The sequence below is a fragment of the Apis mellifera genome, linkage group LG9 (genome assembly GCF_003254395.2).
Source record: "Apis mellifera strain DH4 linkage group LG9, Amel_HAv3.1, whole genome shotgun sequence".
NCBI lineage: Eukaryota > Metazoa > Arthropoda > Insecta > Hymenoptera > Apidae > Apis > Apis mellifera.
Genome location: NC_037646.1, coordinates 6,575,476 through 6,600,316, shown reverse-complemented (window position 1 = coordinate 6,600,316; position 24,841 = coordinate 6,575,476). Strand labels below are relative to the sequence as shown.

Genomic DNA, 24,841 nt, shown 5'->3' with positions numbered 1-24,841 from the left:
ACTTATTTTTATTTAAATCCTATGTAATATGTAATGAATTTTATTAATATAGTAAAAATATGTATATGAATAAATAAATAAGAATACGTAAATTTCATTTAATTTTGTATTTTAATTTATATATTTCGTTGAATTGTTTATAAAATAATAAAAATATAACATTAATATGATAAATTGGTATAAAATATAATATTAATATGATAAATTGGTAAAAAAAACATTTTATTTTGATGTATGATATTAAATAAGAACTACCAACTATATATAATAATTATAATATATTATCAAATGTATGTAAAATAATTATCTCTCATTTTTATTATATTATAATATTTTATTAAAATATATATTAATAAAAATAATAGAAGAACTTTCATTTTTATTAAAGAAATAATAAATTTTGTATTTTCAGAGAATATTGACATTTATTTTTAATGTTGTCAGCACATAAACGATCAAAGCGTAGCATAGCATAATTATCTTAAACTATCATGTAGTGCATAGTTAATGTTGAATCAAATATTTAACAATTATCAACGGAACAATAGAGAAAATTAGAACGACTAAAGGCGAAAAGAATCTTTAGCGCATTTTGTGAATTAATACATGATCAGGTCATGGCGTATGTTAATGTCGCTGAATGGAAAACTGAGCAAGTGTGCGAATGGTTGAAAGGTGTGAAAAATCGAATTTTTTTTAGAATCAGAATATTTATTGATATATTTTCAGAAACAAATAAAATTTATTATTTGCAAATATAACGGATTGAAAATTGCGTGTGAAACATTTACAGTATACGCCCGCATCCTTTTTGTCTCTTTCTTTTTAATCAATCATTTTAGTTCATTTTATATGTAAAATAGTTATTTAATCATATAATTTTGTACATTTTTACGAAAAAAATCTATAATGACATTTAATTTTTTCTAAAAGTATTTTATAACTATAGTAATATTATTTAAGTATTCTATAATTTCTAAATCTACATTAATATTTATGAATTTTTAATTATTATCAATTTCAAAATAAATAAAATAAAAAAACAAAATTACATGAATATAATACAATTATATGAATAATTATTAAAGACAAAAATATAAATTATTTTTTTTTATAATTTCATGATTTATTTAAATTCATTTGTTATTAATTAAGATATTACTGTTTCATATTTTCATATTTTTTTTTAATATAATCTTTTTAAAAAATGATTCTTATTTTAGGTTTAGATAATTCTGTTCTTCCATATGTGCATAGCTTTACAAATCATGCTGTTAATGGACAACAGTTATTAAGTTTGAGACCTGAAGATCTAGAACATCTTGGAGTATTGAAACTTGGTCATCAAGAAATTATTCTTGAAGCTGTAGAATATTTAAGAAATTTTCATTATGAACTTGATCGTGAAAATCTTCAACTATTGGCATTGCGATTGTCTTGTCAAGCACATAGTTTACAAAATGAATTATTTCGCCAAACAGATTCTAAACCTGTTACAACTCAAACATTATCAGATGTAGCATCAGTTATAATGGCTGTAAAACCATTAATAAGATGGCTTGATCGACCTCCTTTTAGTGGACAATTGGAATATAATGAAAAGAAAGTTGAATTAATGAAATTAGCTTTGGAAATGGCCACATGTGCACAAAGAGATAGATTTGCAGAAAAACCAATAGAAGAAATTAGAACAACTTGTGGACAATTAGCAAAATTAGCAGATTATATAATACAAGATATTTCTGATCCTATGATATTACAACCTGCTAGTTTAGATTTAGCAACACTAAAGAAAAGGCCAGGAGATGATTTAGTAAGTTTATATAAAATTAATAATTTTCTTTTATTTTATTTTTAGATATATTTATAATTAATGATACAATGAATAATATATATAAATCATAAAATAATATATTTTATAATCATTATGAAAAAAATTATCTGCTATATCCTTTACTGATAAAATTATAATTATTCATTCAACATAACTTAACTTCCTATTTAGATAAATGTTTTATATTATACAGTAAAGATATTGTAAAAATAATAACTTTTATAATAAAAATTCAAAATTGAAAATTATTTTATTTTATAGGGATTTTATATTTTGCCATCTTTTCATGGAGCTCATCAAATTGCTGAAATTAAATTTGGATCAGCTGCACATCAGTGTGGTAAAATGGAAGAAGGAGATGAAATTGTTCAAGTGATTTTTCTTTTTCTTACTTAAATTTTTATTTTTTTTAAGTAACTTAAATATACAATTTAATTCAAGTATATTTCAGGTAAATTATCAGACTGTAGTTGGTTGGGAACGAAAAAATCTTTTAGAATTATTTCGTGAAAGTCCTGCAGAAGTATTATTAACTTTGAAACGTAGACCAAGACACACAAAAGTATATGGTCAAATTTACATAAAACCATATCGACTTCCAAGCAATAAAAAAACATCTTATACTACACGATGGCAACACAATCTTCCTTCTCCAAGACCAGAATTATTAACTATACCAGATTTTACAATGCCATTACCAAGGTGTGTATTTATGCTCATGTATATATTTATATTTTTATAAAAATATGAAATTAAATTTTTAATATAATATGAATTTTTTAATTTTTTTAGGCCGAAGAATTCCAGGCCAGAACCTACAAGTATATTAGATACTGTTAATATTTTAGATACAATGATCATAGATAGTAGTGATTCAGATAGTGAAACAGAACCACCTTTATCTATTCGATTATATTCTACAAAACCAAGAAATTCAGTTCAAAGACGAGCTACTATAACTGGTGCTAGTCCTACTACTAAACATGGAATTGATATAGAACAATTTTGGAAAGAATTGAAACAAGAACATAATACAAGTTCTCAATTACGGGACAAAGCAGCATCTTGTGCTCATGGTTTAGATAATGTACCATCAACTATACGATCACAAACGTGTATAAATATAGAACAAAGCAAAAGAAAAAAGAAAAATGACGGACAAAATGATGATAAGAAAATACAGTTTCAAGATAAATCTATGAAACATGATGTTTCTCAAGGTAATACCATCAATTTAATTCATGAAAAAAAAGATACATGTAAAAGTATTCAAGAAGAATTATGTAGTAATATAAATATATCCAGACAAATTTCTCAAATGCCTGTTAATGTTACCAATAACAATAACTTGAGTGATACAAATGTGCCTTTAGATGAATGCAACAATTTTATTAGGGATAAACATAGTAATAGTAAAAATACACTAAGCAATAAAGAAGTTAATATAAATAATGGTAAAGAGAGAGGAAAATTAGATAAAAGTTATAGTACACCAGCATATGATTCAATGGATGTTGATAATATAGAAGATAGAAAGCAAAAATTATTTTATGCATTAGAGTTATCTACAAATAATGTAAGCAATGAATTAAATAAGACTGATGTACAATTGTCTTCTGAAAATTTCGAAGATCAACAAAAATTAGAAGATATTGGTGATCAAAAACAAAGTATTCAAATAAATTTTGATAATAATATTCAAAAAAATAGTAATATTGATAAATATATTATGCAAGATAATGAAGAAAAAGAATGTTCTGAAAAATTATCTGAATATTCAATTCCTATATATAAAATAATTACAAATCATGAAATCGGTAAAGAAAATAACCAAAGTAATAATGACTATATTAATACTGAAGTAAATAAATATGATAAAAAAAATATTACAAAGAATTTGACTGTTGAAACAGGAAATATGTCGGTAATATATAACACTGAAATTTTTGCAAATAATTCAAGTTTAAGTCATAAAAGCGAAGATAAAGTAGAATCAATAAATAGTTTTATGGAAAATAATAATCAAAATAGTAATTCAAATCTAAATAAATTTGGAAAAATTCATCAGATGTTTAATGGATCAAACCATTGTGCTTCAATAGATATGAAATTAATGGAAAGAAAATCTAATACATTACTAAAAGAAAATATTCAAGCTCGTGAACAAATATGTACAAATAATGATCTGAGTACTACAGAAGATAATACAAAAATTTATAATAATATTACTCAAAACATTCCTCATATTCATTTTTGTCAAAAAATACAAAATGATAATGTAAAAGGTGAAAATTTAATTATTCAAGAAAATGCAATACAATCTTGTATTGAAGTAAAAAGTGAATGTAATAAGAAATTAGAAACTAGATCTCATTTAATACCTCCAGATCCGCCACCACGTAAATATTATTCAAAATTAGCAGTAGATACATCTATAACTAATACTTCAAAAATATGTGAAAATTATGAAAAATATATATCAGAAAATTTTAATACTAAAAAAGACTTAAGAAGTGCAGAATATTTTATGGAAAATCATATCAAAAATAATTTATTAGATCAAGATAGACAAAATTATTTTGATTGTAATAATTTTACAGAAAAATTAGAATTTATTGATGATACTTCAGATAATGAACTTAAAACTAATTTAGATTCTACATATTTAGAATACAATGATAAGCAAGGAAAAGAAACTAAGTTTATCTGTGATAAGTATGAACCTACTATTGAGAAATCTATATATACTAATTCAACAATGGAATATTATAATAATACTGAATGTTACTCTCAAAATATGGATTCACCAGATGGTTCATGTTCTTCAAAGCAATTTTTAGATCATAAATCTAAAGTATTTGAGAAAGAAAAAAGTTTTGAAAAAGGTGTAGTTAATAAAGCTATGATGGTGGCCAGAAGTATTGGATTACATGGAAGTTTAAATAAATCTTCAAGTAATAGTCCAAGAAGTAATAGAAAACGAAGCATATTATTTGCAAGTAATTAATTCATAATACATATTTAATAAATATATATTAATGCACATTAATTTTTATAAAATATTTATTAATTTTTATATCATTTTTTAATTAGGGAAAAGAAATATTTCTGTTAAAGATATAGGCATAGGTGATTTAGAAGGATGGTTAACATATCGTACAAGAGGTGCAGGTGGGGCTTGGGCAAAAGCTTGGTTTGTTTTAAAATGTTCTTCATTATATAGGTTTGTTAAATAAATTTTTAAATTTATATATTTTTTTTTACAAATATTTATTTCATTTCATTTTTAATATAGGTTTAAGGCGCGAAACAGTATAAAAGCAGATTGTCTCATAGCTTTAACTGGATTTACTGTATCACGAGCTGTTGAAGTAAAATCAAGAAAATATGCATTTAAAGTTTATCATACAGGAACAGTATTTTATTTTGCTGCAGATACTGAAGACTTTCTTGCCTTATGGGTAGATGCAATTAATAAAGCAACTTTAGGTGCGGATGGTCATAGTAGAAATAGTGCTCTTTTCAGCGAAACAGATGAAAGTGACTGTGAACAAAAAAGTAAAATTAAAAATGTTCATACTATGGAATATAAATCGAATTTCGAGAAACCATTTGGATCATTAAAAAAAGTTGTTCGTAAAGATTGTTCTGTGTATAAGGATCATGAAATCAATGGTGCTAGTTTAGATAGAAAATATTTGAAATTTCTTGGTACAAAAAATCATAATGTACCTGTTCCAACTGCGCAATTTAGAAGTTATAGAAGAGTTCTTCCTACATCTATGCCTAATAAGTAAGATCGTTTAATATGAAATATTTTATATAAAATAGAAATAAAATATGAATTTTTTTTTTTAGAAAACAAGATTCTGTTCCAAATTCGCCAGATTTACAAATGACAATAGCAGGAAGTACATTTTATGGATTATATGCATCTCATAGTACAACTGATATATCAAATAATATTCAAGATATGAATGATTATAGACGTACTACAGACAGGTAACAGTTTGTTGCATGCTTTAAAACTAATACAATTTTATATGTTTAAACATGTGATATATAAGTTTTAAAAATTCTACTAAACTTAAATTATTATATTCATTTATTTTTATAAACATATAGAAATGAATTTTTAATTAAAAGATAATAATAATTGAAAATATTGTGATATTTTATTCTATAATAAAATAATTAAATAAACAAGGATGTTGATTGAATTTATTTTATATGTATATATTTTGTGCATGTTTTCCTTATTTTAACTATTTTCCTATACACTATCCTTAATTAATTTAGAGCATGTTTTTTAAACATTCATATTTATATATAATTTTTTATCATATTGAATTTGATAAAGTAAATTATGCTTAATAATTAAAAATAAAATAAATATTTAATATTCAGGTGTCTCAATAACAAAAATAGAAGACCAGAAGATGTGCAAGGTATCATTACATTAGAAGAATTTATGTTGCTACCACAAGAAGATCAAAGACAAGTTGCTAGAACAAGAGTTGCATCACCACGAATGACACCTTTAACTAATGATCATGTTCATATTCAACATAGAAATTTTCATGACAATGAGACAATTAATGAACAAAGTAAAATTGTTGCTGATGGAGATTTCAATAATGATGTTCATACTCGAAATAAAAATAATGATGAAGTAATGATGAATACTGTTTTGTATGATTATTCACGAAATATGGACAATATTCATACAATGCGACAATTTAGCGGAGATTTAGATTCAAAAAAAAGGGAATATAAAGAATTATCAAAACCAGTTCATAAAAAATCAAATGAACTTTGTTATATTGACAAAAAAAAATTGTCAGATGGATTAAATTTTCAGCAAATGAAATCATGTAATTCAATCCATTGTAAAACTATTACAGATGAACGACAAATAACATCTTTGAGTCATAATAAACCAGATACTATTGATAGATCTAAGAGACAAGTGAGCTTGACTTGTGAATATAATACTAATATTTATATAAATCAAGCACAATCTTCAAGTAATCATGATATTTCTAGATCGTATGATTATTATTTGCCAAAAAATATCAACAATTTATCAGAAGATGTAAAACCAATATCAAGATCACTTACCCAAAATAATGGTAAATTTTATCACTTATATAATAATTACTTTATATACATTATAAGATTGATATTATTATTATTTTTTTTTTTTTTAGATTCATCAGAATCTAATAACGATTTTACATTTCATGCTTTTTATCAAACTTTACAACGCGGAAAAAAAAATGTATCCGTTAGTCGCAAAGGAAGTTTCAATCTAACAATTCGACGTGATCATATTTCTTCAGATAAGCATTGGTTAGACTCTATACGACGAGTTGATAAAAAGAACATTAATTATGACAAAATCCGTTTAAAAAATGTAGCTCAGTATCAACCTCCTCCTATACCAACTTCTCCATTCGAACAAGAAGGAATGACTGCTGCATTTGAAATGCACTTAGATAAAAATGAACAAGTTCAAAAAACAAATCGTTTGAAAAATTTATTTAGTAATAAATATCAACAAAAATCATCTACACTTGATTTACCTAAGGAAACACAAAAAACCTTATTAGGTAAATAAATAATATATTATAAATTTCAATTATAAAAATTATAATATAATATATATTATTTATAGGATCACCAAAATTACATAGAGCTTTATTTAGAGAAAAATGTTATAATCAATCAAGTCAATCAACAAATCATTCAAATAATCAGAATCCTAATGATAGCGGATTCAATCAGTTAATTAATCCTTTCAATGGAAATAATTCTCAAACTCTCAGTCAAAGTTTTAGTTCAGTTAGTTCAGTTAACGATTGGAGTTCAGACACATCTTCATTATGTACTGCAAATTTAATATCAAAAGTATGTAATTCAAGTAAATATTAAACATAGTAAATATTATATTAAATGATATAATAAAATACAAATATTTATTTTTAGGATAATGCAACTCAATCTTTTCAGAAAGAATATATAGGTAGAAACTCATTAATACCACCGACATTACCTTATATACCACCACCTACATCACCACCGCCTGATTATCCTGGTCTTGAATATCCGCCAGTGTTTGAACCTGGTACTTATTCTCTTTTGGATGCATCATTATTACGTAATCGTAATAAAAGCAATCAAAACATTCATTAACCAATGATACAACTTAGTTCATTACTCTATATAATAACCAAAGATAATATTTCCTTTATCATTTATATCTAACCAGATATTTTATAAATATTTTATATAAAACATTTAAAATATATTAATATTTTTTCAAGTATTATATAAAATTTAACCGTCCATTTTATAAGCATCTGAAAATGATCAAATCATGTTTTTATATAATTAAAATTGTAAATCATTCACTCATTAATGCAAACAAAATAATAGTTGTAAAAATGATTAAAATTTGTTTAATAATATAAACACAATTTGAATTAAATTAAATTAAAAAAAATTTAATGTTATTATTATTATTTGTAATTGTTGATAAATTAATAAGTTAAAATTTATTATATTCTTCAAAACTATATTTATATGTATATATTTATATGAATTATAAAATTCTACAATAATTAAAAAATAAATAAGTTCAAATATAAAATATTATTATATAACTTTCTATATAAAAGGTTATAATAAAACAATAATAATAGATTAATTCATAAAAAATTCAATAGAAACGTAAATAAGAAATATTGTTTATAAATATTTACAATAACAAATTTTTTTAATTTTATATAAAAACAAATGTTATATATTACTTTATGTATATAGTGAAAATATTTTTAAATTTATTTAGAAAACTTATAGAAGTGTTTTTAAATTTTATTAAATTTTATGTAAATAATATAACAAAATTGTATTATATTTTTTTACATATATATTTTATAAATACTTTTATTTATATATTAAATCAGTTTATATATATATATATATATATATATATATATTAAGTATTCGTACATTTATATATAATATATTATATAAAGTCATATAATATAAAAGATATAAAGTCATGTCACTTTTATATCATTTCTGTATATAATTAAAAACGTACTTTAATTATTAATATAATTCAAAATGCATAATTTTATTACATTTTTTTATTATATTATATGCTTATATTATAATTTTTTAAAAATCATAAAATTAAAATTTAAATTTCAAATGTATTTTGTATGTGGTATGTATTTTGTACGTGCGTATGTATATGCACGTGTGTATGTGGTATATACATGAAAAAATTTTTTTTCATTTAATTTTAATATAATTTTAATATAAATCTGACTATATATTCTATATATATTATAAAATACATATAGTAATAAAATATAGTAATACAAAATGATTATTATATGATAATATTGAATAGAGTAAATTATTTTATATACTTTTATTTTATTTTATATTTTTTATTAAATTATATATAATGATATTTTCAATGAATGCTTTCTCGATATAAGGGTTAGGAACACTACAGCGCCAAATTTTTGCAAATCCATGAAAATCCATCCTCTTTCCCCAGAAATACCATTAAAACTGAAATATATTTATATGTACTTTTCCAATATATATATTTAATTCCATTTATTTTATTCCAATATAAATATGTAATTGATTTTTAATTTTTCTCTTTTTTATTTTATTTTTTATTTTAAACTTTATACATTTGATTATCTGAAACTCGTAATATATGAATAAAAATCGAGTTATCGATAGAGAGAATATATCGATAAACTATCGAAAAAGTTTTTGAGTCTGTAACTGTCTATATTATAGGAACTGATAAATTTCTGGAATCAATTTGTAAGGTACTGTCTAAAAGTATTTTCTTTATTAATTCAAAACGCCTGATATTATTTCAAGAAAGTTAAGGTAATATAATTAAATAAAAATATAACTTTTAATGATTCCAATTGGTATTATTTTAAATTATTTATTTTAAATTATTTACTATTTAAATATTTATAAACATGATATGAAGATTCAATACGATTTAATAAGATTTAAATTTTTAAACTTTTAATTTTTGTATTATAGTATATGTGCTTATGCATGCATACAAATAACAATATCCTACAATACAAATAACATATCCTACAAATAACAATAAAAGGAAGAAATTGACAAAATATGTCAGATCCAATTGATTATATTGATTTAACAATAGATTCGCCAATTGATAAATCTTTGAGATTACGAAATAGAAATGTTCTACGAAATAGAAATATATCTAATAATAATACAACTAAACCACGAAAACGCAAACCAAAATTAACACAGCTTCAAGATTCTATTATGTATGTATTGTTATATTTTTAATTATAATTTTAAAAATATTTCAATAAATTTATTTAAAATTAATAATTATTTTAGAGAAATACATGAGAATACATGTAAAGAAGCAATGGAAATTATAGATTTAGACAATATTAATACTACAGAAAAAAATGAATTAATATATTATGTTGATGATTCTAATGAAGGAAATTCAATTGTTTTGACTTGTCCAATATGTTATGAACAGTTATCTTCTAAGATGAAACCAACATGTACTCCTTGTGGACACATATTTTGCACACAATGTTTAAACCTAGCTTTACGTAGAGCTAAAAAATGTCCAATATGTCAGAAAATTATTAAACAACAATCTTGTACTCGTATACATTTACTATAGTTTTTGTTTGTCATATTTATTTACTTTCATTTTTATATGTATGATATAATGAACAAATATAATTTGATCTAATTATATATATTTTATTCAAATAAAAAAATAAGTTAGTAATATTAGTAGTATATAGTAATATTATAATATTAACATTTAATAATAATAATTCTATATAACATTATAATCATTAATAATTCTATATAACATTTAATAATAATAATGTTATATATTTTTAACTATTTAATATAAATATAATTATATAATTATATAAATATAATTATATAATTATATAAATATAATTATATTTAATTATATAAAGAACATATTTTGATTTATTTTATATTTATTTACGATATTATTTTATTTTGATATATTTACTATAATTATTTATATATAGTTTATTATCAATATCTTAAATTTAAGAATTTAAGTTAAATAATTTAAAATTTAAGAAATTTTAAATAATTACAATAATTTATAAAAACTATAAATATATCTACTTCAATGTATTTTATTACATTCAACAAATACATTCAATGTTTATATTTCATCTTAAATCACCTTGAAATGTCTTTTATATATTTAATATAATAGAATATTGTATCTTTTATATTTAACTGAATTAGACAAATTAATAATTATTAAATAATTTGATATATTATTATTAATATAATTAAAATTTCAAAATGAAAAAAATTTAAAAAAAAAACTACAACAAGAAAATCATATATCATATTTTCTTGGAGGAACTATAATATATATTTATAATTAGCAGGTGAATATTATTTTAATCAATTAATAATTATATTTTTTATATTATATATTTCTTGATATTATTTATTTTATAGCTGGTTTTTTAGCTGGAAAATTATTTACAAAGAAATCAACTTGAAATTTTGGTAAGTTTTTTTAAATATTCTAGATAAATTAAAAGAAATATTAGATCATTATTTTTTTCTAGAACGTAAAATTTTTATCAGTAAAAATATAAAGAAAGATAAATTCTCAGAAAGATAACCTTTATATATATTTTCATAAAAATATGAATAATTATTATAATCAATCTAAAAATGTTTTTCAATATGAAAAACAAAGATGAAAATTACATAGAACAACTATTATTTATAATCTCTTTAAATTAATTTAATAATGAATTAAAAGATGATATAAATAACCTTAATTTAAATTACAAATTTTATAAAAATACATATAAAATCTACTATAATATCAAAAATCATATAATACAATCATTTAATATAAGTGGAAAATGATATAATATATACTAATACTAATATTTTCTTAAAAAATTTTAAAGAAAAAAGAAGAGTAATATAATTATTTTGAATTTAAAAATAAATAAGAATTTTTATATGATATTCAACTAGAAGATAATATAAGTATTAAAAATGAAAATTTTTTAAAAACAATAAATATTAAAGAAAACATTGAAAAATAAAAATTCATAAAATAAAATCAATTGACACATTTAATACTTTGTCCATCAATTTTTATAAAATTAATATTATCAATAAAAATATTCAAAATATGAAAAATCTTGAAATTAAAATATTTTATTAAGTTACATAGATAATCTTAGTAATATACAATTATATAACTGTATGTAATAATAATTTAGATATATATTCTAGATGTGAAGAACAAAATAATATTTTAAATTGTATTTTTATCGAAGAATTTTATAGAGAGAAAAAGACAATTTTAACAATAAAATTATTAATGAAAATACAATAATTCGAAAGATATTTAATAATTTTTAGTTATATAGTATAGTAAGTATTGTAATTATTACAAACTTAAAATCTTAAACTAATGAAAATATTCAATGTGAATCTTTTTTATTAAATATATATTAACATGAAATATTATAGCTATATTAATGAAAAAATGTTATATAATAAAAAAAATAAAATAAATTGTTTAATGCAATTATAATAGATGTCTATTTTATATTTTTCTCATCCTTATCTTTTATAAATCCTAAATTTGAATTAAAATCGTTTGTGATGTAATAATATTTAATGTTATTTCTGAGCAATGGATTGGTCAAAATTATATATACGCCACGCCTACGTCTACATTATGGCGGCGTCTCAAGGAAATAAGATATACAGTTTTATGGAAAAAGAACTAAACTTCATAATGAAGTCGATATTTGTAATTTTGAAAACTAATATGGTTCATCGCGTATATCCAAAATATAATAAATTATAAACAATTTTTAAATAATTTAAACTTCAAACTGTGCATTTTAATCAATTTACTGCAGTGAATATGAATTTTCGATAGTGTGTCATTGACTCAAAACGAAGTATCAAAATCGACTTAATTTTGTGCTTTATAAAACATTAAGACAATTACTAAAATTTAATTTATTAAAAATCATATGATTGTTTAAAATTAAAGTGAATAGTATATTTGTTAGCCAATTATCGTTATTAAACATATATTTTATTGCTAGTGTGATTTCCACGGAAATGAAAAGATGTATATGACGCCAATGCTTTGTTTTCTTTTTGTCGAATACTTTCCGTTGTAAGTGTTACGTTTGATGATGATTTTAGTAAAATACACATAATGTAATACTTTTCGTTAATTAATTCTCTCATTATCAGTGTTTTGTATATAAACGTATCGCTTTTTTATTGCTAAATATTAAATATTTGAATATGAAAAAATCAGAATTTATTGTTTGATTTACTCAAATTCTTTGATTTTTTTCACCTTTGTTAATTAGTTTTAATAATAAATAAATATTTAATGTTTTACTAAATAATTAATTAATAAATACTTGTGTTATTTATCTTCGATATATTTATTACTCGATATAATCTATATATAAATTCTATTAAAAAATGTAACATAATTATATTATTTTTTCATACAACTAATTATTAATGTTGAAGTAAATATTTTTAAGAAAAAAAGAATTACAAATATTTGAGTTTTATATATTATTTTTTAAATTATATTATAATTTCAGGTTTTTTAATGCATATTGAAGTTAAATATTAAACGTCATGGCACAAAAAACTTTCTATGTAATTAACTATTAATTTACGCTTAAAATGATACTAATGGAAAATTATTATCGAACACTCGTTAAGATGTGTTTGTTTAATGTTGTTTATCACTGATCACATCTTTGCTGAGGTCAGAGAATGATGCCGGTTCATCAGATCAATGTTAATCCGCCTGACCGGCAACCACCTCTGTCGCTTGGTTCTTCCAATAACAATAGCCCTGCTGGTGGTGAAGGTTTACCAGAATGGACATCAAAAGTAATTTTAGATATATTTTTTTTCTTATTTTATATTTTCTACTTTATATTTAAAACATTAAATTTTTTATTTAATATTCTTAATAATTATTAAATTAATTATAATAAATTATTTTTTTTAATAAAATTTAAAAAAATATATGTTTATTTGTAATTTTGAATTTTTGTTTTATATATTATATTTAATAGAGTATTTATTTTTTTTTAGGAATCAACATATCCAACAGTAGTTACAATCATACCAGATCATTATCATTCATCAGTAAGCACATTGTCTTCAAGCAATGATATTTGCAGGTAAATGTTCAAGTTTATTATATTAAAGTTTATTATAAATTATTTTTAGTATATATTTTTTTAAAGTAATATATTATATATTATAGTATTATTAAAATAATTGTTTTAAAATATTTAATTTATTTATATAATAATATATACAGATATTTTTTTTTTATCATAGAATAGTCATTGTGAAGGTGAAGAAGGTGCTCCACTTTTAGCACCTTGTATTGCAGTGGCAGTTTACGCTATGTACATCAAGCTTGCCTTCAACAATGGATAAAAGCTTCAGACACACGTGCTTGTGAATTATGTAAATTCACATTTATTATGCATGCTAAGACAAAACCATTTTGTGAGGTATTATTTATATTTTTATATATTTTCTATATATATTTTTAGAAATAAACTATAATTTATATTTATTAATATAATTAATTTAAGAAATATATAATAATAATTAGTAATTTTAGTGGGAAAAACTTGAAATGTCTGCCCTAGAAGTTCGTAAATTATGGTGTGCAGTTGCTTTTCATGCAGTAGCTGCACTTTGTGTGGCTTGGTCTTTATATGTACTTGTTGAACGATCTGTGGAAGAAGCTCGACGTGGATATGTAGATTGGTCTTTCTGGACTAAATTAATAGTTGTTGTAATTGGTTCTACAGGTGGTTTAGTTTTTATGTATATTCAGTGCAAGTATACATTACATTATGCAGAAAGTGGCGAGCATTTAACAGGTATGTGATATTAACATTAATTTTTTCTATTTATTTACAAATTTTATAAATATCAATTATATATTTTTTAGAGTAATATTTATTCAAAATGCTCCTGAAAAAGTGGTGCTTCCTCCCTCACCTACAGACTCTTTGAGAGAAGTAACATTGCCTCTAAAAGATCCAACTGCCTCTATGCCTGAGCTCAATCATTCCTTATTACCCTGTAACATAGATCCTCCATGTGCCTCGCAGATGGTAAAACCGGATTCTGCCGCGCCTCCACAAAGGCACGACGCTCAATTGAAACTTTATGTATTTGATAAATTATCCTCATCTGAAGACAACTTATAATACAATTGGTATAATACAAATGGCTGCTAATTGTATACTAATGATTAGCAAAAAAAAAATATATAATGCAAATGTGTCTAGAATAAGTTATAATTCTAGACCACAGTACGATTTTGAAAATCGAAGTTTCCATTTCGAAACTGTCAAATGTCCGCCCTTATGGAGCACCTCTATCTGGAATCTAGTACTTCAGTGCTTACATTGACAATGGAATAGTTGAAAGTGTTTAACCAGTAGGCTAAACATTTTCTCCAACAATTGTGTACATAATTATTGTATCTGTGATGTTATTAAATAAAATTTACCATATTTAAAAAGTATTTTTAATTTGGTAATAAAATCTGCATTCATTTTTAATAAAATTTCATTTACAATATTAAGATGATATCAATATGATATTTCTATTGCAAGAATTTAAATTGATTATGTTATTTAAATTATTAAAAAAATAATATTTGGTAAATACTGGTAAAAAATAAATATATTAATTTATATTAATTAAATAAATTTTTAAAATTATCTTTAAATTCCTTTGATTTTTTAAATCAATTAATTAATTTTGAATATTCGACAAATTTGATGTATATATAGTACTTAATTATAAAAGATATTAATAATTAATATTGTTATTTGCTTTTAAAAAAATATTTAGATATATATAGTACGTATATCCGGCCATTTTATTGCAAGTATGAAGTTGTTCACAAGTAATGTATTACATGTTTATATTTAAATTTTAAATATTGTGTTAAAAATAATATATAATAAATTATAGCACAATTTTTTACTTATTTTTTCCTGTAAAAATTTATTATTTCAAATATTTTCAATATACATTTTGATTTAAAGTTTAAAATATAAGTTTATAGGTGGGCACTAGTTTTCCGGAAATAGTTACAAGAATTACACGATAATCTCTTAAATTAATTTAATAATGAATTAAAAGATGATATAAATAACTTAATTTAAATTACCAAATTTTATAAAAATACATATAAAATCTACTATAATATCAAAATCATATATACATCATTTAATATAAGTGGAAAATGATATAATATATACTAATACTAATATTTTCTTAAAAAATTTTAAAAGAAAAGAGAGTAATATAATTATTTTGAATTTAAATAAATAAGAATTTTTATATGATATTCAACTGAAGATAAATAAGTATTAAAATGAAATTTTTTAAAAACAATAAATATTAAAGAAAACATTGAAAATAAAATTCATAAAAATAAAATCAATTGACACATTTAATACTTTGTCCATCAATTTTATAAATTAATATTATCAATAAAAATATTCAAATATGAAAAATCTTGAAATTAAAATTTTATATTAAGTACAAGATAATCTTAGTAATATACAATTATATAACTGTAGTAATAATATTAGATATATATTCTGATGTGAGAACAAAAAATATTTTTTAAATTGTATTTTATCGAAGAATTTTATAGAGAGAAAAGACATTTTAACAATAAAATTATTAATGAAAATACTAATTTCGAAAGATATTTAATAATTTTTAGTTATATAGTATAGTAAGTATGTAATTATACAAACTAAAGTCTGTCATCTTAAACTAATGAAAATATTCAATGTGAATCTTTTTTTATTAAATATATATTAACATGAAATATTATAGCTAATAATGAAAAATGTTATATATAAAAAAATAAAATAAATTGTTTAATGCAATTATATAGATGTCTATTTTATATTTTTCTCAATCCTTATCTTTTTATAAATCCTAAATTGAATTAAAATCGTTTTGTGATGTAATATATTTAATGTTATTTCTGAGCAATGGATTGGTCAAAATTATATATACGCCACGGCCTACGTCTACATTATGGCGGCGTCTCAAGGAAATAATTACAGTTTTATGGAAAAAGAACTAAACTTCATAATGAAGTCGATATTTGTAATTTTGAAAACTAATATGGTCATCGCGTATATCCAAAATATAATAAATATAACCAATTTTAATATTTAAACTTCAAACTGTGCATTTTAATCAATTTACTGCAGTGAAATGAATTTTCGATAGTGTGTCATTGACTCAAAACGAAGTATCAAAATCGACTTAATTTTGTGCTTTAAATAAAACATTAAGACAATTACTAAAATTAATTTATTTAAAATCATATGATTTTTAAAATAAGTGATAGTATATTTGTTAGCCAATTATCGTTATTAAACATATATTTATTGCTAGTGTGATTCACGGAAATGAAAAGATGTATATGACGCCAATGCTTTGTTTTCTTTTGTCGAATACTTCCGTTGTAAGTGTTACGTTTGATGATTGATTTTAGTAAAATACACATAATGTAATACTTTTCGTTAATTAATTCTCTCATTATCAGTGTTTTGTAATATAAACGTATCGCTTTTTATTGCTAAATATTAAATATTTGAATATGAAAAAATCAGAATTTATTGTTTGATTTACTCAATTCTTTGATTTTTTTCACCTTTGTTAATTAGTTTTAATAATAAATAAATATTTAATGTTTTACTAAATAATTAATTAATAATACTTGTGTTATTTATCTCGATATATTTATTACTCGATATAATCTATATATAAATTCTATTAAAAAATGTAACATAATTATATTATTTTTCATACAACTAATTATTAATGTTGAAGTAAATATTTTAAGAAAAAAAGAAATTACATATTTGAGTTTTATATATATTATTTTTTAAATTATATTATATTTCAGGTTTTTTTTAATGCATATTGAAGTTAAATATTACCGTCATGGCACAAAAAACTTTCTATGTTATATTCTATATATATTATAAATACATATAGTAATAAAATATAGTAATACAAAATGATTATTATATGATAATATTGAATAGAGTAAATTATTTTATATACTTTTATTTTATTTTATATTTTTTATTAAATTATATATAATGATATTTTCAATGAATGCTTTCTCGATATAAGGGTTAGGAACACTACAGCGCCAAATTTTTGCAAATCCATGAAAATCCATCCTCTTTCCCCAGAAATACCATTAAACTGAAATATATTATATGTACTTTTCCAATATATATATTTAATTCCATTTATTTTATTCCAATATAAATATGTAATTGATTTTTAATTTTTCTCTTTTTTATTTTATTTTTTATTTTAAACTTTATACATTTGATTATCTGAAACTCGTAATATATGAATAAAAATCGAGTTATCGATAGAGAGAATATATCGATAAACTATCGAAAAAGTTTTTGAGTCTGTAACTGTCTATATTATAGGAACTGATAAATTTCTGGAATCAATTTGTAAGGTACTGTCTAAAAGTATTTTCTTTATTAATTCAAAACGCCTGATATTATTTCAAGAAAGTTAAGGTAATATAATTAAATAAAAATATAACTTTTAATGATTCCAATTGTATTATTTTAAATTATTTATTTAAATTATTTACTATTTAAATATTTATAAACATGATATGAAGATTCAATACGATTTAATAAGATTTAAATTTTTAAACTTTTAATTTTTGTATTATAGTATATGTGCTTATGCATGCATACAAATAACAATATCCTACAATACAAATAACATATCCTACAAATAACAATAAAAGGAAGAAATTGACAAAATATGTCAGATCCAATTGATTATATTGATTTAACAATAGATTCGCCAATTGATAAATCTTTGAGATTACGAAATAGAAATGTTCTACGAAATAGAAATATATCTAATAATAATACAACTAAACCACGAAAACGCAAACCAAAATTAACACAGCTTCAAGATTCTATTATGTATGTATTGTTATATTTTTAATTATAATTTTAAAAATATTTCAATAAATTTATTTAAAATTAATAATTATTTTAGAGAAATACATGAGAATACATGTAAAGAAGCAATGGAAATTATAGATTTAGACAATATTAATACTACAGAAAAAAATGAATTAATATATTATGTTGATGATTCTAATGAAGGAAATTCAATTGTTTTGACTTGTCCAATATGTTATGAACAGTTATCTTCTAAGATGAAACCAACATGTACTCCTTGTGGACACATATTTTGCACACAATGTTTAAACCTAGCTTTACGTAGAGCTAAAAAATGTCCAATATGTCAGAAAATTATTAAACAACAATCTTGTACTCGTATACATTTACTATAGTTTTTGTTTGTCATATTTATTTACTTTCATTTTTATATGTATGATATAATGAACAAATATAATTTGATCTAATTATATATATTTTATTCAAATAAAAAAATAAGTTAGTAATATTAGTAGTATATAGTAATATTATAATATTAACATTTAATAATAATAATTCTATATAACATTATAATCATTAATAATTCTATATAACATTAATAATAATAATGTTATATATTTTTAACTATTTAATATAAATATAATTATATAATTATATAAATATAATTATATAATTATATAAATATAATTATATTTAATTATATAAAGAACATATTTTGATTTATTTTATATTTATTTACGATATTATTTTATTTTGATATATTTACTATAATTATTTATATATAGTTTATTATCAATATCTTAAATTTAAGAATTTAAGTTAAATAATTTAAAATTTAAGAAATTTTAAATAATTACAATAATTTATAAAAACTATAAATATATCTACTTCAATGTATTTTATTACATTCAACAAATACATTCAATGTTTATATTTCATCTTAAATCACCTTGAAATGTCTTTTATATATTTAATATAATAGAATATTGTATCTTTTATATTTAACTGAATTAGACAAATTAATAATTATTAAATAATTTGATATATTATTATTAATATAATTAAAATTTCAAAATGAAAAAATTTAAAAAAAAAACTACAACAAGAAAATCATATATCATATTTTCTTGGAGGAACTATAATATATATTTATAATTAGCAGGTGAATATTATTTTAATCAATTAATAATTATATTTTTTATATTATATATTTCTTGATATTATTTATTTTATAGCTGGTTTTTTAGCTGGAAAATTATTTACAAAGAAATCAACTTGAAATTTTGGTAAGTTTTTTTAAATATTCTAGATAAATTAAAAGAAATATTAGATCATTATTTTTTTTCTAGAACGTAAAATTTTTATCAGTAAAAATATAAAGAAAGATAAATTCTCAGAAAGATAACCTTTATATATATTTTCATAAAAATATGAATAATTATTATAATCAATCTAAAAATGTTTTTCAATATGAAAAACAAAGATGAAAATTACATAGAACAACTATTATTTATAATCTCTTTAAATTAATTTAATAATGAATTAAAAGATGATATAAATAACCTTAATTTAAATTACAAATTTTATAAAAATACATATAAAATCTACTATAATATCAAAAATCATATAATACAATCATTTAATATAAGTGGAAAATGATATAATATATACTAATACTAATATTTTCTTAAAAAATTTTAAAGAAAAAAGAAGAGTAATATAATTATTTTGAATTTAAAAATAAATAAGAATTTTTATATGATATTCAACTAGAAGATAATATAAGTATTAAAAATGAAAATTTTTTAAAAACAATAAATATTAAAGAAAACATTGAAAAATAAAAATTCATAAAAATAAAATCAATTGACACATTTAATACTTTGTCCATCAATTTTTATAAAATTAATATTATCAATAAAAATATTCAAAATATGAAAAATCTTGAAATTAAAATATTTTATTAAGTTACATAGATAATCTTAGTAATATACAATTATATAACTGTATGTAATAATAATTTAGATATATATTCTAGATGTGAAGAACAAAATAATATTTTAAATTGTATTTTTATCGAAGAATTTTATAGAGAGAAAAAGACAATTTTAACAATAAAATTATTAATGAAAATACAATAATTCGAAAGATATTTAATAATTTTTTAGTTATATAGTATAGTAAGTATTGTAATTATTACAAACTTAAAATCTTAAACTAATGAAAATATTCAATGTGAATCTTTTTTTATTAAATATATATTAACATGAAATATTATAGCTATATTAATGAAAAAATGTTATATAATAAAAAAAATAAAATAAATTGTTTAATGCAATTATAATAGATGTCTATTTTATATTTTCTCATCCTTATCTTTTATAAATCCTAAATTTGAATTAAAATCGTTTGTGATGTAATAATATTTAATGTTATTTCTGAGCAATGGATTGGTCAAAATTATATATACGCCACGCCTACGTCTACATTATGGCGGCGTCTCAAGGAAATAAGATATACAGTTTTATGGAAAAAGAACTAAACTTCATAATGAAGTCGATATTTGTAATTTTGAAAACTAATATGGTTCATCGCGTATATCCAAAATATAATAAATTATAAACAATTTTTAAATAATTTAAACTTCAAACTGTGCATTTTAATCAATTTACTGCAGTGAATATGAATTTTCGATAGTGTGTCATTGACTCAAAACGAAGTATCAAAATCGACTTAATTTTGTGCTTTATAAAACATTAAGACAATTACTAAAATTTAATTTATTAAAAATCATATGATTGTTTAAAATTAAAGTGAATAGTATATTTGTTAGCCAATTATCGTTATTAAACATATATTTTATTGCTAGTGTGATTTCCACGGAAATGAAAAGATGTATATGACGCCAATGCTTTGTTTTCTTTTTGTCGAATACTTTCCGTTGTAAGTGTTACGTTTGATGATGATTTTAGTAAAATACACATAATGTAATACTTTTCGTTAATTAATTCTCTCATTATCAGTGTTTTGTATATAAACGTATCGCTTTTTTATTGCTAAATATTAAATATTTGAATATGAAAAAAATCAGAATTTATTGTTTGATTTACTCAAATTCTTTGATTTTTTTCACCTTTGTTAATTAGTTTTAATAATAAATAAATATTTAATGTTTTACTAAATAATTAATTAATAAATACTTGTGTTATTTATCTTCGATATATTTATTACTCGATATAATCTATATATAAATTCTATTAAAAAATGTAACATAATTATATTATTTTTTCATACAACTAATTATTAATGTTGAAGTAAATATTTTTAAGAAAAAAAGAATTACAAATATTTGAGTTTTATATATTATTTTTTAAATTATATTATAATTTCAGGTTTTTTAATGCATATTGAAGTTAAATATTAAACGTCATGGCACAAAAAACTTTCTATGTAATTAACTATTAATTTACGCTTAAAATGATACTAATGGAAAATTATTATCGAACACTCGTTAAGATGTGTTTGTTTAATGTTGTTTATCACTGATCACATCTTTGCTGAGGTCAGAGAATGATGCCGGTTCATCAGATCAATGTTAATCCGCCTGACCGGCAACCACCTCTGTCGCTTGGTTCTTCCAATAACAATAGCCCTGCTGGTGGTGAAGGTTTACCAGAATGGACATCAAAAGTAATTTTAGATATATTTTTTTTCTTATTTTATATTTTCTACTTTATATTTAAAACATTAAATTTTTTATTTAATATTCTTAATAATTATTAAATTAATTATAATAAATTATTTTTTTTAATAAAATTTAAAAAAAATATATGTTTATTTGTAATTTTGAATTTTTGTTTTATATATTATATTTAATAGAGTATTTATTTTTTTTTAGGAATCAACATATCCAACAGTAGTTACAATCATACCAGATCATTATCATTCATCAGTAAGCACATTGTCTTCAAGCAATGATATTTGCAGGTAAATGTTCAAGTTTATTATATTAAAGTTTATTATAAATTATTTTTAGTATATATTTTTTTAAAGTAATATATTATATATTATAGTATTATTAAAATAATTGTTTTAAAATATTTAATTTATTTATATAATAATATATACAGATATTTTTTTTTTATCATAGAATATGTCATTGTGAAGGTGAAGAAGGTGCTCCACTTTTAGCACCTTGTTATTGCAGTGGCAGTTTACGCTATGTACATCAAGCTTGCCTTCAACAATGGATAAAAGCTTCAGACACACGTGCTTGTGAATTATGTAAATTCACATTTATTATGCATGCTAAGACAAAACCATTTTGTGAGGTATTATTTATATTTTTATATATTTTCTATATATATTTTTAGAAATAAAACTATAATTTATATTTATTAATATAATTAATTTTAAGAAATATATAATAATAATTAGTAATTTTTAGTGGGAAAAACTTGAAATGTCTGCCCTAGAAGTTCGTAAATTATGGTGTGCAGTTGCTTTTCATGCAGTAGCTGCACTTTGTGTGGCTTGGTCTTTATATGTACTTGTTGAACGATCTGTGGAAGAAGCTCGACGTGGATATGTAGATTGGTCTTTCTGGACTAAATTAATAGTTGTTGTAATTGGTTCTACAGGTGGTTTAGTTTTTATGTATATTCAGTGCAAAGTATACATTACATTATGCAGAAAGTGGCGAGCATTTAACAGGTATGTGATATTAACATTAATTTTTTCTATTTATTTACAAATTTTATAAATATCAATTATATATTTTTTAGAGTAATATTTATTCAAAATGCTCCTGAAAAAGTGGTGCTTCCTCCCTCACCTACAGACTCTTTGAGAGAAGTAACATTGCCTCTAAAAGATCCAACTGCCTCTATGCCTGAGCTCAATCATTCCTTATTACCCTGTAACATAGATCCTCCATGTGCCTCGCAGATGGTAAAACCGGATTCTGCCGCGCCTCCACAAAGGCACGACGCTCAATTGAAACTTTATGTATTTGATAAATTATCCTCATCTGAAGACAACTTATAATACAATTGGTATAATACAAATGGCTGCTAATTGTATACTAATGATTAGCAAAAAAAAAATATATAATGCAAATGTGTCTAGAATAAAGTTATAATTCTAGACCACAGTACGATTTTGAAAATCGAAGTTTCCATTTCGAAACTGTCAAATGTCCGCCCTTATGGAGCACCTCTATCTGGAATCTAGTACTTCAGTGCTTACATTGACAATGGAATAGTTGAAAGTGTTTAACCAGTAGGCTAAACATTTTCTCCAACAATTGTGTACATAATTATTGTATCTGTGATGTTATTAAATAAAATTTACCATATTTAAAAAGTATTTTTAATTTTGGTAATAAAAATCTGCATTCATTTTTAATAAAATTTTCATTTACAATATTAAGATGATATCAATATGATATTTTCTATTGCAAGAATTTAAATTGATTATGTTAATTTAAATTATTAAAAAAAATAATATTTTGGTAAATACTGGTAAAAAAATAAATATATTAATTTATATTAATTAAATAAATTTTTAAAATTATCTTTAAATTCCTTTGATTTTTTAAAATCAATTAATTAATTTTGAATATTCGACAAATTTTGATGTATATATAGTACTTAATTATAAAAGATATTAATAAATTAATATTGTTATTTGCTTTTAAAAAAAAATATTTAGATATTATATAGTACGTATATCCGGCCATTTTTATTGCAAGTATGAAGTTGTTCACAAGTAATTGTATTACAATGTTTATATTTAAAATTTTAAATATTGTGTTAAAAAATAATATATAAATAAAATTATAGCACAA

At 21.0% G+C, this 24,841-nt stretch overlaps 4 protein-coding genes and 1 pseudogene across 7 annotated transcripts; all 5 read left to right on the top strand.

The window, feature by feature from the left end:
- The first annotated feature begins 431 nt into the window (after positions 1-431).
- On the top strand, positions 432-8,033 carry LOC409249. 2 transcript variants are annotated; one of them, XM_026442700.1, is made up of 12 exons: positions 432-675; positions 1,224-1,813; positions 2,096-2,206; positions 2,286-2,536; positions 2,627-4,833; positions 4,928-5,057; positions 5,130-5,627; positions 5,693-5,836; positions 6,242-6,966; positions 7,045-7,446; positions 7,512-7,744; positions 7,823-8,033. In XM_026442700.1, the coding sequence occupies exons 1-12, from the start codon at positions 618-620 to the stop codon at positions 8,027-8,029; spliced, it is 5,556 nt and encodes a 1,851-aa protein (XP_026298485.1). In that variant the 5' UTR covers positions 432-617; the 3' UTR covers positions 8,030-8,033. The 2 variants fall into 2 exon arrangements, with proteins under 2 accessions (XP_026298485.1, XP_026298486.1); XM_026442701.1 differs by lacking the exons at positions 7,045-7,446; positions 7,512-7,744; positions 7,823-8,033 and having other exon boundaries at positions 6,242-6,803; positions 6,881-6,966.
- Positions 8,034-9,536: 1,503 nt separating this feature from the next.
- On the top strand, positions 9,537-10,639 carry LOC113218570 (peroxisome biogenesis factor 10-like). Of its 2 annotated transcripts, none has more exons than XM_026442703.1 (3): positions 9,537-9,696; positions 9,926-10,185; positions 10,262-10,639. In XM_026442703.1, the coding sequence occupies exons 2-3, from the start codon at positions 10,019-10,021 to the stop codon at positions 10,560-10,562; spliced, it is 468 nt and encodes a 155-aa protein (XP_026298488.1). In that variant the 5' UTR covers positions 9,537-9,696; positions 9,926-10,018; the 3' UTR covers positions 10,563-10,639. The 2 variants fall into 2 exon arrangements, with proteins under 2 accessions (XP_026298488.1, XP_026298487.1); XM_026442702.1 differs by having other exon boundaries at positions 9,572-9,760.
- A 3,087-nt stretch (positions 10,640-13,726) lies between these two features.
- On the top strand, positions 13,727-15,524 carry LOC113218981 (annotated as a pseudogene).
- Positions 15,525-18,364: 2,840 nt separating this feature from the next.
- LOC725025 (peroxisome biogenesis factor 10) lies at positions 18,365-19,465 on the top strand. 2 transcript variants are annotated; one of them, XM_003249846.4, is made up of 3 exons: positions 18,365-18,524; positions 18,752-19,011; positions 19,088-19,465. In XM_003249846.4, exons 2-3 carry the CDS (start codon positions 18,845-18,847, stop codon positions 19,386-19,388), a joined length of 468 nt encoding a protein of 155 aa, XP_003249894.1. In that variant the 5' UTR covers positions 18,365-18,524; positions 18,752-18,844; the 3' UTR covers positions 19,389-19,465. The 2 variants fall into 2 exon arrangements, with proteins under 2 accessions (XP_003249894.1, XP_001120927.1); XM_001120927.5 differs by having other exon boundaries at positions 18,400-18,588.
- A 2,003-nt stretch (positions 19,466-21,468) lies between these two features.
- On the top strand, positions 21,469-24,360 carry LOC725067 (E3 ubiquitin-protein ligase MARCH8). Its single transcript, XM_006561622.3, has 6 exons — positions 21,469-21,936; positions 22,386-22,683; positions 22,892-22,980; positions 23,144-23,324; positions 23,441-23,706; positions 23,778-24,360. The coding sequence occupies exons 2-6, from the start codon at positions 22,564-22,566 to the stop codon at positions 24,037-24,039; spliced, it is 918 nt and encodes a 305-aa protein (XP_006561685.1). The 5' UTR covers positions 21,469-21,936; positions 22,386-22,563; the 3' UTR covers positions 24,040-24,360.
- The last annotated feature ends 481 nt before the right edge of the window (positions 24,361-24,841 follow it).